The 17,552-nt window shown below is 38.5% G+C and overlaps 1 protein-coding gene across 2 annotated transcripts in view; it reads left to right on the top strand.

Annotated features, from left to right (window-relative positions):
• Positions 1–17,552, top strand: part of LOC122796468 (zinc finger protein 2 homolog) — a 1,186,442-nt gene that overhangs the window by 1,127,432 nt on the left and 41,458 nt on the right. The window contains exon 6 of one of the 2 annotated variants that reach the window (XM_044064969.1): positions 3,909–4,032. The exons of the other annotated variant lie outside the window; for it this stretch is intronic. Coding sequence (XP_043920904.1) covers positions 3,909–4,032 — 124 coding nt within the window. The remainder of the gene's footprint in view (positions 1–3,908; positions 4,033–17,552) is intronic. 2 annotated transcript variants of the gene reach the window in all.

Raw genomic sequence — 17,552 nt, 5'->3', positions numbered from 1 at the left:
GTATACATGAGCATCTCTTTCCCTTTATAGTTTAACATTGCGAGTACCATTTCCTCTTTCTTCGAGAAAATTATTGCTGTTTACTTGGCAGTGAATCTTACCAAGGCATGTTGTTGCAATATGTGTGTGTGTGTGTGTGTGTGTGTGTGTGTGTATATATATATATATATATATATATATATATATATATATATGAACTTCCCACAGTTATGACATCTTGCTTCTTTAAAGTTGCATTTTTGTGGAATATACTTTTTATTATTGCATCAGTAACATGTATTTTTCTTTTCTGGTTATTTTCCTGCACTTTGAGTGCATGCACTGTACTAGCAACTACCTCATGTTCCTCAGCTGTAGTGCATCTCTTTCTTCTTTTTTTTGAATGTTCTTGGAAAAGTTAATTTGATTTGTGTAACAGGTTTATCAGACTGCCTTTAATGTAAATGCTGATTATGCATCTCTCTCTTAGTGCTTCTTCCAAATTGTCTCTAAATTCAGTTTTAAAATGGAGTCATTCTGATGTTATCAGTGGTTGGGTTCAGACTGTCCCTTTGCTTGCAGCATTTGTCTTTTGGATTCAGTGACAGAACCAAATTCAGAAGTAGTCCTTATAGGAAGCAGCTGTCAGATTGAGCAATGTGGCTGCATGTTTCAGGAATATGTTAGCCAAGAAAATCGCTTCATTTCTCTCATTTTACTCATGACTGCATAGTTGGCTTAAGCTTATTAGTCTTCCCAAACAAGGCATTTTTACTAAGACCTGTACTGGTTGAGTTTTTAGTTGAATCTAGAACAGAAGCTGCTGTTAAAAAAGGGATAATTAGTGGGCCATATAAAATATTGGGGTCTACTTCACAGTGTCCTAAGCCGACAATATCGAAGCTGATATTGTCGGCACCACAACATCGAAAGTGCAGAACATAGTGCAGGTAAATGGAAATCTCCGTAGGGGGAGATTGTGTGGGTGAGGGGGGTGCAGGGGGGCTTGCCCCCCTGCCTACGCTAGTTAGTTTTTATTTTTGTTTTTTTTTTTTTAACATTATTCGATGTTTTACTACATCGATCACTAGAGGTCGACCTTTAGTGATTCGATGTAGTAAGATTTCGATAACGTGATATAGATGCAAATATTGTACTGTAGAGTGGTTGTGTTATCGTCTCACAGCAAGTGGTTCTCCAGTTCGATTCTCGACTGGGGTGCCTTCTGTGCAGAGTCTGCATGTGCTCCCTGCATTCGTATGGGTTTCCTCCGGGCGCTCCGGTTTTCTCTCATATTACAAAGACAAGCATTTGGAGCGTTTCTCCCCAGGCCTGCACTGAACATTGACTTTCCCAGTAAAAAATGTTAAATAAAATAAATACATTTTGCATGATAAGTATAGGAATGAAGCAGAAGTGGCAGAAAAGATTGGGAACAATGGGAAGGCATATGCATGGCCCACAAATATGCAACAAAGTCTAGAAGATTTAGGATATTTGCCTGTAAGTATTTACATAGATACTTTCATACCCCAAGCAGACTCCAAGGAATTTTTCCTCAGGTAGATAGCAAATGTCGATGGTGTGATGGGGAAGAAAGAAGTAACTGGGGACATGATTTTTAGTAGTGTAATGAGTTGGCAGCCTTTAAAACAGAGTACTCTGTCAAGAATACTGGATGAGCAAATGGGTATAACTAAAGAAATTATTTTTTGAGCAGGGATATAGGATCTGAAGTGCTTAGACACAGTATATTAATTCTGGTGGCTGCCGAAAAAGCAATTACTAGAAAATGGAAATCAAAGTGTAAACCAACTATACTTGAAGTAGTGAATGTTGTAACAGAGATAAAAGAACTGGAAGTGGGATCTTTAAGAAATGGAAGAGGCAAATTACAGCGACAAAAATGGAAATCGTGGGAACAGTACATGCAAAAAAAGGTTTTGGAGGAGGAATAAGGTTTATGAGGAGGCCGGAAATGAACAGTTCATGTAATGATGCTTAGATTATACCTACAATGTCTGTAAGTATGAAATTATTAATATGGTTTGATCGCTTTTATATAAATGTAAGTTGCCTGTGTCACACGTGATAATTCAATAAAGCTGTTAAAAATGTCATATTTTCTACAGCATCCATTCTTGTCACCATTTTTACATTTGATGTACTGCATTGAGAAAGGACATACAAGGAAACAATGTAAAATCTTTATGTATAATTTATTATCTCAGGCTCAGTGTTCATGTACACTTATGATTTATGCTGAAGCCTGGCACACTTTTCCACTACTTGTCTGTTACTACAAGGGTATTTGTTTGTTCAGCTTTTCTGCACAGGCATTCATTGGAAATGGATGCCCCAGTAAGCTCTTCACTTCAACAAATGGAAATAACTAAGTGTATTACAATTCTAGAAATGGTTTGTTTCCGTGTTGCACAGTTGGAGTGATGTTTAATTGTTGATGTTTAATAATTGTTATTAGCTGTATTGCTACCTTCTATACATGTTCTATCTTTTTTGGGCATTCACTAAAGTCATTGTATTTTATAATATTTCTTGTTGTGGAATCATTTTATGCTTTCACTATTGTAGTTGATCTTCCTGGGTCTCCAATGAAAAAAAGAGCATCACTTAACTGAACCTGTCCTGTCAGTAAAATAGGTTCATTACCCAAATAATACTTACAGCTGACTGAAAATGTTTAATTTTGGAGTAGGGTTAAGCTTATATAACAACACATTTAAAGAGTTTGTGAGTTCAGAATAGCCTGTGAGCAAATTACACCATGTATGGTGAAGAGACCAAGTACTGTAAAATCGTTAAACACTAGTGTTTCAATTGAGTGCTAAAATGTGTGAACTAAAACCATCTGAATTAATGCTGCGGTGCCAGAGACCTGTGGTAAGGGGCATCTGCACAGGGAGGCTAGAATGAATTCTCCTTCCAAACTAATGGGATCTGTTGTCTTGCTGCTTATAGGCTGACTAGTGCAAGGCATCAGAATAACAATACATGAAGCAGGAGGTAAAGTTGGTACTTAGTGCTTAGTACACACATATTTAACATTATGTGGTAGGTGTTGGTGTCTAACCCTGGTGCAGTAGCTTGTTTCATTAAACTGCTTGTGAATGGGTCTGAATGGCATCCTGTTCAGAAGTTTAACATGTCTGGATTCATTTATTTTAGCCATATGAACATCTGACAAAAATTGAGACAGGTGATTGGGCAGAGGGGTTAGGATATAGTTTGTCTGGTTATGGGTGTAAGGTTGACTTGCAGAGGTCAGTTGGAAAGAAAAGATTCATACATATTTTACCATCCTTGAAGATGGTTGGCTACCATGTTGTGCTACAGTACTGTTACCTAAGTGAGTTTGAGTGGCAGCCTGGTAGGACTAAATACAAATCTAAAGCTGAGGGTGCATCAGTCCTGCATTTATTTGTATTTCTGTTTATATGGCATTTTGCAGGATGAGAAATGCAGTAGGCCTCTGTAGATGTAGTATACTGATGTTAATCGCCACATAGGGTACTGTACTGTTCTGTGTCTTAGGGGAGGATTTTGTTGAGCGCAATCTCAGCTATATGAGATCAGGTGAGTGGTTTGCATAGTGTTTAGTAAAGGAATAGAAGGAGTTCTTAAACACTGAACAAGAATATGAAAAGTAAACAGTAAGGTTTCATAGCGCCATATTTGGAATATTCTTGAAGCACTGTTTCTTATTTTATATGTCAGGGTCAGCCACTGGAGAAGACAAAACTGTGTTATTGCTGACACTTTTTTGTATTTAAGTGGAGATGTATATGTGGGTATCTCAATGGTTTCAGATGGATGGATACCTTCTGAAATTTGCTGACATTACAGTGTATGTGGTTTTGTTAATATGAAGGAAAAAGTACTCTGCTGAAACCAGTGTCTTGCTTTGACAGGTGAAAAGCCATTCAAGTGCAATATTTGTTCATATGCTTCTATCGATGCAAGTTCCTTACTCAGACATACCAGAACTCACACAAAAGAGAGACCATACAAATGCCGACTTTGCTCATACAGTTGGTGAGTATTTCCTTTCCATGTCAGTTTTCTCACAGCTAAATAATTAATTCATTTGAAAGGTTTAAGAACTGGCAGAATTGGAACTTCTTCCTGAATCTTAAATGTTGTTGCAGTGACAGTAATGCGCATAAGCTAGTAATAGGGGGAGCCAGATACCTGGCTTTGCAAAATGTCTTGCATTTTTAAAATTATTTTTATGTTTAGTTGTGTTTACCAGGTTAATCCAACTAATTCTGTGACATATTTTCAGAGGAGATATTACGTGGTATTCATACTGAGTAGGGATAATTCAGCCAGAAGAGTGGGAAATTTTCCTGCTCTTTGATTTAAGGTACTGGTGCGTGTCCTGATGAAAGTAGATGAGAATGGCATTTGTGTAACTGTACGGATCAGTGGACTGGTGATGGCTGTGTAGAATGAGATGGAAGAATCTGAAATGGTGGTTTGTGAGCTGGAGACAGATGATTTGTTAATAGTTATTAAGATAGGCAGAAGACGGGAATGTGCCAGCTTTTGACGCAGAATATGGTCTGATGTTGTAAAGAAATTTACAGAAACTTTGCCTGTTGAGGATGGCATAGTGGCCAAGGAGATAAGTGACAAGGAAGGAGGAGATAAATGACATTGAATAGCCAGTGGAGAGCAGAGGGAGACAATGGGGAGTAAATTGCAGCTACGAACTGAGAATGTTGATGCATTTATCACAGTACATCCAAAATTATTTAAATGAAGAATGTGTTGAGATTTCCATTTGAGGAGATTAGACAAACAGTTTTGTAAGGTATTTTTGAGGAGCATAATATTAAAATCTTTAGGCATAACTGCAACAGCTGAGGGTAGTAATACCTTTGAATAGTGAGACTTTTTATTATGTATCTTTTGAAGTGAAGAAAGAATTACTTTTGTAATATTTTTTTTTTTATGACAGGAACTGTTAAACAGTACTTTTTTGTGTTTCGGACTGAGGCACAAGAAGAGCCATAAGAGACTTGGACTTTAAGTGATTTTGTAGGTAAAACTAAAAAAAAGTCTTTAGACATAACAAAGAGTATGATGAGAGGGATGGGAAGTTAGACCGAAAGTAGAAATGAAAGTTTAAATACTCCAGTCTTGTTATAATGGTAATGTTGAAAGCAGTTTTGTAAGGGACTAGTGTGTGTGTGTGTGTGTGTGTGTGTGTGTGTGTGTGTGTGTGTGTGTGTGTGTGTGTGTGTTGGGAAAAAGGGGCTGTAGAGATGACATTCTGTTCCTCACATTGGTCTCGCAACTAATATATTTGTTCTGTATACTGGCAGTGTGCATGATGCCATCATATTGCAAATCTGACCCCCGTACCCTATAGTTTTGGCTGGACGGTGTGGTCAGAAGACCATTTAAAATATCAGCTAAAGATGGCGTAGAAGAAAAGGGAATTTAAATTATTGGAAGAAATAAATATGGCCTGAAAAATGAAGTGACAAAAAGGTTTTTAAATTGTCCATAAGAACAAAAAAAGGTGAGAGGGGAAATGTAATAGGAGAGACAAACAGATGTCCGGCTTTGCAAGTAGAATATGAAAATTATTGAACAAAAGAAGAAACAGAGGGGAGGGGAGGAGGAGCTTGGGTCAAGATTAACTGTAGCCCAAGAGTTAGAGGAAAAGAGAAAAATAATAAACAAGTGTGAAACAGCTAACACTCAGTGTCAGTAATATTAAAAGTGTAAGAAAAAGAGAAGCAGTTTTAGTTGGATTCAAAATTTAGACTGAGATTTAATGTGTTTACAGGATGTAAGCCTTTGTAGAAAACAAGAGTGTGAAAATTTGAAAATAAGAGAGGAAGAGAAACAGGTCATTTTGTTTGGAAGAAGTGGGTTCGGGTGTGTTGATATGAGTTAAACAGGAATGCGAGTTCAATTAGTAGATTGTGGTATTATTATAAAAGGTGGAGCATTGCATGTTCACTGTGAGTACTGTAATAGAGGATTATTAAGAATAATAAATACGTATGCTTATATAGATGTTACTTTAAGGTCAGAATATTTTTAAGAATTATTTTAATATACATTTGGAAAAATAATCGTAGTTTTGTAATCACACCTTACAATATTGATCACAACTTCCTCACATTTGTATCATGGAGCCATGAAAGTAGCTTGTGTTGTGATTTTTTAAACGTATGACTTTAGTAGGGCAGGTGTGGGACTGTGGGAATAGTATAGTGATTTATAAGTATTTAAAGATTAATACAGAAATGTTACAGAAATAAGCAGCAAAGTTAGCTTTTATCATTGGCAATGAGGAAAACTTGCATAAAAGATGTTAAAGGAGATAAAGTAACAAATTATATAAAAGCTTATATGAGTTTTAAAAATTCAGAGGACAGGAGCATGAAGATGAAAGGACAAAGATCAGCATGGTCAGAAATTAAATAAGATTTTGATTGAGATTTTAGGGATATAATAGAACTTAACCCTCTTTGAATGGAATTGAATACACATTTTTTGAAAACACTGATGAGGTGAAATCAGCACAGTTAGCTAACGAATGGATGGGTAAGGGATACAAAGACAAGAAATCAGTATATGAGAAAATTACCAAGTTTATTAATTAAAATGTGACTGTTGAGAGAACAAAAATGGAAGCCTGTATTAATTAAAAAGGTATCTGTAGAGAAAATAAAAATGGTGGCCTATGTTAATTAAAAAAGTGACTGTAGAGAAAGTATAAATGGAAGCCTGTCACTTTAACACGGATTATAACATTTTAATAAGGATTGTCCAAGTGAGATTATTGAAAAAATGACAATTATTTGGAAAAAGAAATAGGTGTAATAGGAAAAGTAAAGATTTTGTGGTGTGTTAGGGAGGCTGCAGAGGAGATAGGATAGTTAAATTGAGGAAAATCTGTAATGTGGTTAATTTTGAAGAAATGGTAAGCCATTAAAGAAGAAAGAATCTGAAGAAGGTATTGTACCATTCATTCAGAATGTATGTCAGTTTTTAACTGTAAGGCCTATGGTTAAAGGAGTATGTAAATCATAAGTCATAGATGGATATTATACATTTCAGTGGAAGGAACAGATGGTGAATGAAGCTGTTGGACTATGTAGTAGATTAGATTACAGATCAGTACATTAAAAAGCAAAGGTTTTGCACTGGAGGAAATGTGAAATGCAAATAAATACCAGAAAGTAATAGTTAAGTATTAGGATTATAGTTTAGCAAGCAAGGTTTGGTTAGAGTGGAGGAAAGTTTTAAAGAAAATGGAAGAAGTAACAGGTTGGTGGCACAGCACGAAGCATCAGAGACTATCCATGTGCAACTAACAGTGGGTAAAACTGCCTTCCAGTTTATAGCCTGCTACAGACCACCCTCCCAAACCCAGGAACCCCACTCAGCCTTCCTGAGAACAGTGGAAAATATGAAGGTCTCTCCAAACACCATTATATTGGGTGACTTCAACTACCCAAACATAGACTGGGAGCATTACTCTAGCTCCAACACCCTAGCCCAAAGGTTCCTAGAATTTATAAACTCAAATGCTATGGAACAACTTGTTACCACTCCCACAAGAGGGGAAAACATACTGGACCTGATCATCACCAGCATGGGGACTCTATGCTCCAGACCAGAAGTGTATCCCTCACTGGTAAGATCAGACCATAAACTAATCTCACTGGATATTCATATCCCGACCCCACCCCTGCCCAGAAAACCACAGTGAAAAACTTCTCTAAAGCAAATTTCACACTCCTCAAAACCGAGGTGGAATCCTTCAAAGTCCCCGGGCCTGTGGAAAATATGGGCCAGACCACAGAATCCTTTATAAACGCATTCTATGAACACCTTCAGGAATGCATGGATCATGCAATCCCAAGTAAAACCAAGACCCAATCCTCCAAAGGCAGGCGTCCTGTCTGGTGGACCCCAGCCATAAACAAACTATACAACAGAAGGAGGAAGCTACTACATGATAGAGCAAAATCCCAAAAAGGGAAGACATCTCTGATCAGTATTAGCAAAAAACTACGGGCACTCATAAAATCGTCTAAGGCCAGCTTCGAGAGAAAAATTGCACAGGACACTAAGGATAATCACAAGGCTTTCTTTAGTTATGTTAGGAACCTGGGTGGGAATTCCCAGATATGCTCAGAATTAGTCCAAAATGACAAAAAATACACCTAACCCACAGACATTGCCAACATCCTAGCTGATAGGTTCAGCGCAAAGTTCTACCCCCCTCTCCCCACCAAAAGGACAAATATCTATCCCAGCAGAGTGCTGCCCCCCTGACATCTCAGATGCTCAGGTAAGAGCCGCCCTCTCCAAAGCAAAAAAACACAGCATCAATGGGACCAGATGGTGTCCCAGGCTGCGTCCTACATGAACTCCAAGAAGAGCTAAACCCAAACATAAAACTACTGTTCAATCTCTGAGATTGAACAGTAGTTTTATGTTTGGGTTTAGCTCTTCTTGGATATGTACCCAAAGAGTGGCGTACAGCAACAGTGGTCCCTCTCCACAAAGGTGGTGCCTCAACGGATCCTGGAAACTATCGCCCCATAAGCCTGACTAGCTTGGCCTGCAAAGCTATGGAAAGGATCATCATGGACCTCATAAATAAAGATATTGGGGACCTACAGACACTGGAGCCTACCCAGTTCGGCTTTGTTAAGGGCAGATCCTGCCTCTTAAACCTGGTCAATTTCTTTGAAACAGTCACCAAGGCCATTGATGAAGGGAAGGTGGTCCACACAGCCTACCTGGACCTCACTCGGGCATTATAGATAAGCTCACCAGCTTAAATATAAACCCCTATGTCACTAGATGGGTTGCAAACTGGTTCAAGGACAGAACCCACATGGTTAGAATTGCTGGAGCCATGTCAGACTCCAAACCAGTTACAAGTGGCATCCCACAAGGCTCAGTCCTGGGACCTCTGTTGTTCGATATATATTTCTCGGAGGTACAGGCCAACACGGAAGGACTGTGGCTGACCAAGTTCGCAGATGACTGCAAACTGGGTGCCATAATCGACTCTCCAGCTGACACAAGCATCCTCCAAAAGGGCCTCATGGAAACAGACAACTGGTGCCAGAGCCATGGCCTCAAGCTAAACACCAAAAAGTGTATAGTCATCCCCTTTGGCAAAAACAAAGTGCCCACAAATTACCACATAGGTGGTAATCCATTAAGTACAGAAGAAGTAATTAGGGACCTGGGGACCCAAGTTGATAGCAATCTCTCATTTGACAACCACATGGCCACATTGGTTAGAAAAACATTTTATATAGCCCACCTAATCATGAAGGGATTCACATCTAGATCAGGGGAGGTCATTGTGCCTCTTTACTCATCCCTCATCAGGCCCATAATTGAGTACAATGTCCCTTTTGGGATGTACCTTACCAGACACCTGCAGCAACTGGAAAGACCCCAAAAGTACCTCACCAAGAGGATCAAAGGGCTCAAACAGATGCCATATGCTGCCCGGTTAAAGAAACTCCAGCTCTACTCAGTGGCATACCGCCTGCTCAGAGGCGATCTGTGCCTGACGTATAAAGCCATGTCCAACCCGGAATTAATGGACATGCTACACCTCAGAAAATCCAAATCCCATCGATCTACACGCTCGAGAGACTTGAACTTCAGCACTGAAATAAATAGGACATGCTGGAGGGACAGATTCATAACCCAGAGGCTCCCTTCACTCTGGAATAAAATCCCAGTCCAGGTTAGGCAGAGTCCCTCATTGACTCTCTTCAAGAGGAATCTTGATGAGTGGATGGGAGATCGTAGGTTTACCCCGGGTATCACTTCTGTGTCACTGTTAGACAGAGGCACAGTATACTAATCTCGAAAAAGGGCATAACAAAATTAATGTAAAATGGGTGTCGAAAGCCAAACACACTCTGGCTAGGCTTATAAATGCCCTAGGGCAGATAGCCTAGTATGAACCTATGAGCTTATGGTTCTAGTTTTAGAAATGAAAAATGTGGATTGAATAAACTGATAGGAATAGCCGGTTACGTCGCAAGAGTTTACTGCCTACCAGAAGGGATGGAGAAGGAATTAGTGGGAATTTGTTTTAAGGCAAGATGGTATCCAAGAATACGTCTCATCTCACTAATCCTATTCAATGTTCCTATACCTAATGTAATACCTAAATATCTTCTTACAATTGCCAGAAAAGTTATTACTTTGAACTGGAAAAGTAAACAAGATTTGGTGTTTAAAGATTTTATTAATTTAGCAAAAGTTGTTTGTAAAAAAAGAACTGCAAACCACTTGTTATAGAACTCATAACATTACTCTTAAAAAATAGCATGGCAAAATTTGGAAAACCCTTTGAACAAATACTGGCAATTTCTCATGGATAAAATGATTGTATATCATGGATGAATATAAATATTGTAAATAGTTCTGTTATTGTTTTATTGTATTTGTCATATGTACATTTGTGTATGTTTATAATGAAAATAAAGTAAAATGTTTTTTGAAAAGAATAAGTCTCATAATGGGAGGATGATATGCAACACAGAACAAAGGCATGGTACATATGATTCAGATGGTGGTGTGTTATACACCGTTGCAGCTAGTATTTTTTTAATACAAAGTCAAAGAAGAGGAGAATCATTTATTCAAATGCTGAAATGAATGCTGAAAGAGGTAAATGGAGAATGATATAGGGAGATATTTGAAGGAATAGTCTACTGAAACATAACAAATGGAGAACTAATACAACCATAAAATAGAGCAATATAATAGTATGATAAAAGGTAAGAAAAGGGTAACGAAATGAAAAGTGGGATATAATAAAGACTGATTACAGAATAGAATTTCAGAGCAGTTGGAAGAATGCTGTTCTGAAATGGTTTAAATAAAAAAGTATAAAGGTTATTTTGAAAGAAAGGGCAAGACCTATGAACAAAAACAATTTACGGTATATTTATGAACTGTTACTGAGCTGCTTCCTGTGCCAGGGCGTAAGATTTAATTCTTTCTAACTTCTGTTTGCCTCCTATGTAACTCTAAGCAAGCCACTTATCCAGGTAGTGCTCCTAGGTTGCCTCTGAAAAGGGTTAATTGCATCCAATTGGCTTACAATGTCAACAAATAGGTAATTAATTAACTAATTAATAAATATATAACTAAAATAAATGAAAGAATGACGGGATGTTTTTCTAATATATAAAATGGTTAAAATGGTGTGTGGAGAAGTAGAGTTACAGTGAGAAAGTGTAGAGTTAAGTGAGATTTCTGAAGATGATATGCTTAAGCTTTGTGTTGGATGGAAAATAATAAGGACATGATTTGGAAATGGCAAAGAGAGAATATGGCATTCATTTTTAAGGATGGAATCAGAAAGAATTTACCAGAAATTTGCAACATTAAAAAAATTAAAATTAAGAACTGATGATGTAACAAATCTGCAATGTGGAGAATGTGACTGATAAAAATTGCAGTTGTTTATAATTGGATTTTTTGCAAGTTTTAATAAATTAAAAAGCCCTCTACGTTTTTTAAGATAGACCCGTTGCATTGTGAACAGTATTGCTAAAAAAGCTATTTACAGATCTGGTGAAGGCAAGTCATGATAACAGAATATATCAGGGGATAAACCTGCCAGTGCATGTTGGACATGTAGGTGTACTGGCTGAGGAGAATATTGATAGTGACAGGCAAAGCCATGTGTTGGTAGAGTGACCAAGCTGAAATGGATGCCGAAAGAGATGAGTGGCCACCAGGGAATTCTTTAAAGAATTTAGGCTGGGAGAAAAAGGAAGATAGCTCACTTTAAAGGGACATATATAACAGTAGAGACTAATGTAATTTGAGGAAAATTAACAGAAAAGACAGAAAATCAGTCTTGGCACTGCAAAGGAATATAGTGCTGTAAAAGTAATTGTAAAGTTAGTGGTGATACTAAGTTTAAGATATGTGATTAATGAGCTAATTCTGAAAACTCCCCTCCTCACCTTGTAAGATTTCATGCATCCATCTCAGTATTGGGAGAGGATGTAATGAAAATTAAAATCATTAGCCTGGTACATATTTATTTGCTTACTAAACTACTGTTTGTTCACCGTGTAGGTGAGCTAGTCCATTGAACCTCTTCAGCCAAGTCGCAGGCTGATTGAGCAACAGTATACATATAATATAAAATACAGAATAAGAATACAAGGAGATGTAGTTTGGAAGAGCAAGTCATAGCATACATAGTCTAAATGCACTAGTACCTGAATGCTAAACATTGGAAATAAATAAGAATTAGCAAAAAATACAAATTAATTGGCAAAAAAAACAAAACTTGAGTTACAGACAAGAGTTAAGTACATATATACAGTTGGGAAATGTATCAAATAATAGAGCAATACATAAGGATTCTGTGCTGGTACCATGACATTAAGATGTCTAATACTGATAGCTTGAATTGTTATCTGGTATTAGTTATTTTGTCACAGTAGCAGGTGCACTGGGCTGCCTTAAGTAAATGGTGTTTGAGGGCTTATTTAAAGGTTTCAAATGTATCCTGCATTTTAACATGTATGGAGAGGTGATTCTAAATGGCAGGGAGTAGTCTAAATAGTACAGTTTCCCCAATAACTCGTATTAACTTGTTTTGAAATGTAGAATGATTAGGGAAATATTGTCATTTTGGGAGCTTCTCAATGTTTGGTTTTGGTGTCTAAAATATGAGTGATGCCTTTGTGGGAGGGGACACAGTAGCTCAAGTTTAAGATTTTGAAAAGTAAAATGCTGAGAAGAAAGGTGGACCTACGTGTTACTGATAGCAACATGGTGTCTTTTATTCATTACTTTGAGTCACTTGGTGTATTTAAGTAGATTGCAATGATCTATAAGATGTGCTAGAAAAATGAATAGTGCATTTTTGTTTTGTATGATTTGTAGTCCCTGAATATTGTAAGAGTGCAGAACCAGAAAAGGCAAACCATAGTCAAGTTTTGGAAACAGAAGATTTTTGGCAATAGCAGACCAGGCAGTAGGTGGAAGAAGATGCATGGTTCTGTAGCAGAATTTTAATTGCACCTGAACTTTCTTGGTGATTTTATCTGTTTGAGTAGTAAGGAATAGTGATGGGTTGAGTATCTGTCCCAGGTATTTCTTCTCCATGATGTTGGGAATGGTGTTGCCTTGGTCATCCTTCAGTAGAAGGGGAGAAGTTGAAGCCACTTTGCGTAGTTCCAAAAAAAATTACATTGGTTTTCTTACGGTTGATTAAGAGTTTATTATAGATATCACTGAAATTGTTTTGTAATTCAGTCTGCAGATGAGAACGTGGTTTGCTGAATTCAGTAACAGGAAAGTCATCAGCAAGCTTGATATTTTTGAGGTCTGGATTTTGAAATGGAAGTCCTTTGACAGAGAGAAGAACAGGACTGATACTGAGCCTGGGGGGGAACTCCTCTGTTAAAGTTTGCAATGTCAGAGAACAAATTATTGTGGTAAATTTGAAAAGTAGCTTTGTAACTGTGCTGCTGTATTATCCCCAAAGTTTTTTTATTTATTTTTTTTTATTTTATTAAGCAGCAGCTCATGATTAACAGTTTCAAAAGGTGTTTTCATATCACCAAGTAAACCAGCAGTAACTATCCTGTCATTCATGTTCCTGTAAATGGAGTCACTGCTGGTAAAGAATTGTCAGGTGTTGAATGAGTTGAAAAAATGTATTGTTCATCACATGATTAAATAGTTGTTTGCATTGTAATCTTTCATAGATTTTTGTAATGGGATAGTTATTTGACTATAGTTCTTAGAGTCGGGAGGGGAGGCCAATTTTTGGGATAGAATCACTACGGTGTGTTTAAAAAAGAGGAGTAACTTGTACCAGTTGTGAGTGAAAGGTTAAAGATGTGAGTAACTATTTTCTGTGCTGATACTCAGGTGAAGGCTAAAGGAGCTTACTGAACTTAGAACTTACACCCTGAAAAGTTTAGCTTTAGTAGCAGTGCTTTCATTTCTTGTCTGAGATGTGAGAATATTGGAAGTTGGTAGAGAATGATTCTGTAGAGTAATACTATGGGGGAGAGAGGGTTTCAGGTGGCTGAGAGTATTGTGGATGACCCAGACAACTAAAAATAAGATTCTGTAAAGTAGTCAGAATGAAATACATGTAATAAAATGAGATAGTTTTGGTTAAGTTGAAGAACATTATTATTACTATTATTATTATTATTATTTATTATTATTGCTATAGGTTGAGAAATTTTTAATGGCAACTGTAAATTGGTTTATTTATTTTAAAAACAGCTTTAGTTTAATATAGCAAGCTGTTTGCTTCTGTCAAAGATATGTTCATAGGAGGTTACTAGGCTAGTGGCCCTTGAGCCTTTATAAGCCTAGCCATGTTAATCCTGGGTTTCCCCAGTTGTCCTTGGTTAGATGGACGTACTTTACAGATCACCACTGACTACCCCTGTCCATGAGGGACATAGGTGCCACCCCTAGTGTGAATTTGCAGTTACCCATCCACTTGTCCAGGTTGCATTTGAATAGGGTCATTGAGGAGCTCTGCTTCACATGAATTGAAAGTTTATTCCAGAGCAGTGGCAATCTTCAGGAGCTGTTCCTATCTTGCCAGCATGTTCTGTTAATGTCGCTGGCAAGGTTGAGATCCCTAGAGCGAGTGGCTCTAGTGTCATTTGATTTGTGTATTTGCAGCATTTCCATCAAGTCAGGGTCAGAGACTGCTCTGTAGGCCAGGCACAAGTCGCCTCAGTAGCTTATATGATACAGAGTACAGTGACAGGGCTTTCAGTCTGTCCATGTAGGTCATGATTTGGAGGCCCTGTATTTTCTTAGTGAGAAACCTTTGTGGTCCTCCAGTCCATGCAGGTGTCTGTTGAGATGCATGCAGAAGGGAGCATTGTACTCTGTTAATGGTCTGTTTACAGTCGAGTAAAGTGGGGTTATAACATCCTTAGACCTGGATGCAATGTCTTTACTTATGAGATGCGCAATGTAGAAGGCTTTCCTTACCACCGTGGAAACTTGGTGGTCAAAGTTCAGATTCCTATCGACCTGTGCTCCCAGATCCCGCACACTGGGTTTGAACTTAGAGGGGTGTTGTCAATATTGTAATTAGTGGGGAATTCCACTTTGACAAATGGGATAATAGTGCACTTTTTTCCATTTAGTTTTAGACCATGACTTTAACACCATCATTTGTTTGTGTTAGCCCCTCCTGTAATATGCTAACATCATTGGGAGACTCACTGATTGCACCTAGTTTCCAATCATCAGCAAATTAGTAAACCAAAAGCCGTCTACTTTAGCCTGGACTTCTGAGAAATAGATTCCAAGTAGTAAAGGGCCCAGTACTGATCCTTGCGGTACATCACTGATGAGGGGTCTACTGGTAGAGGTGGAATTACCAACTTTGACAGTATATGATCTGTTTGTGAGCCAATTAGCTACCCTTCTAGTGATGTAAGGGTTAACACCTACCTGGAAGAGTTCTTCTATGATACCAAAGCGGGGATTGTGTCAAAAGCTTTGTCTAGGTCCAGATAGGTGGTATGCACTGTCCTACCTTCATCTAGGGCTTTGATGACTTTCTTGAAGAAGTCTACCAGGTTTATTAAGCACAATCTACCCATAACAAATTCAAACTAGGTTGGGTCTAGAGTTTGAAGGTTGTCTATGTCCATGTTGATAAGGTCCATGGTGATCCTTTCCATGACCTTGCAGATGAGGCTGCGGTTAGACTTGTGAGTCTATAGTTCCCATGGTTGGTTGATGGCCCCCTTTTATGCAAGGGGATTACTATTGCTGTTCTGCATTCTGCTGGTACAAAGCCAGTTCTCAGGCTGTGGTTAAAGAAAATGGCAAGTGTGTCAGCTAGGTCCTGTTTTAGATTGCTTAGTAAGCAACCTGGGATGTTATCTGGTCCCACTGAGGCCATATTTTTGGCGTTGGAGTGTGTAGATATGAATTGATCTCTAGAGAAAATAGGTAGAGAACGGGTGTCAAGTGTGCTTTGGGGTATGGCTGGTGGGGATAGGGGGTGGTTTGCCCCAAATCTGTCAGCAGGTTGGCAATTTCCACTGGTATAGCATGAGTGGTACCATCTGCTCCCAATTTGGTACATAGCTGGGCACTCCCTTTTACATTTTGGATGTAGTTAAAGAATGCCTTATGATTGTCATTGGCTAGGGTGCTATTTTGGCTTCATAATTAGCTTTAGAGGACTTTAAAGGACTTCTGATTTGCTTGTTCAATCTGTGGAGGGAATTCTTCCTCTGCAGAAGGAACTTTCTCTTGTTTTTGGACATCAGTTTCTTCCTTTTATTATACAATCTGTTTATACTAGATGTCCACCAAGGTGGCCTGTTTTTTGGGAGGGCCTGGTTTTAATTTGGGCAGGTATAGCCAAGTTTGTATAATTGCTAAGATGGTTATACAGGACATTTGTGTACATCACTGCATAGGAGTCATTATTGCTTGTGATTGCAGGGGGTATAAAACTTTTTATACCATCACTTAGTAGGCTGCAGTTTGCTTCGGAAAAGTTCCTTAGCTTTTTTGCTCCTTTGGGTTTGTGGGGTCCAATAGTTACTTCAAACAAGACTGTTTATGGTCCAACCTTACCAGGGAGGGCATCATACAGGAGGGGCAGTGCATTGGCCACCCATGTTGGTGAGTACTATCCCAAGGACATTAGAGCCCCTTGTGGGGGTGCAGACTGTCTCTTCCAGAGCATTTGCATTGACATAGTCCAGGAACCTTTGGGCGAGCATGTTTTAGCTCGTGTACGTTACTCAGTCAATGGAGGGATAACTGACATCTCCAATGACTAAGTAATTGGGCTGTATGGCGAGTGACTCCAGAAAGTCCAGGTAGGCATTGTACTTTTCTTGGTTCATGGAGGGGGACCTATAGCTAGCAATGATGTGATATGATGTTTTGCCTATAGTTAATTGGGCATGGACTAGTTTGAGCGAGTCATACTTTTTGACCAATCTTGAGGTGTACTTGGCTTTAATGAAAATGGATACACCTCCACCTTTGGTTCTTTAACTCTCATTCTGGGGTCTGAATGTATGGAAGTCATTGTAGCCTTGAACCGCTGGGGTGTTCTCTGTAGCGTTGAACCATGTTTCAGTGACTGCACAGACATCAGCATCTTCCAAGGTGAAGAGTGTTTCCAGGGAGTGCAGATTCGTGTTTAGACTACTAGCATTATGCAGCAGAACCTTGATTTTGTCTCAAGTGGATTTTGCTATATCGGAAATTTTGTTGTTTTGACATTGCCTAAAAAAGGCACTATGGCTGAGACAAGCACCTTAGCCTGTATCAGAAAGTCTAGGGGGAGACAAGTGCATCTCTGGGAAAGCACCGTAGCCTATTGACCATGTCTTCGCAGGCTGACAAATACTGGATCCCTTTAGACTGACACTAGAAGCTAAGCCAACTTTTGAACTCAGTCATTTTTTGTTTATATTGTGACATCTTCCTGGGTAAAGGTAGAATGCTGCGTAGGGCCAGGATCTTACCTGCCCGGGACACATAATCTGAGA

This window comes from Protopterus annectens, chromosome 3.part0, assembly GCF_019279795.1.
Source record: "Protopterus annectens isolate FY-2018-M chromosome 3.part0, PAN1.0, whole genome shotgun sequence".
NCBI lineage: Eukaryota > Metazoa > Chordata > Ceratodontiformes > Protopteridae > Protopterus > Protopterus annectens.
This window is presented reverse-complemented; position numbering and strand designations above follow the sequence as displayed.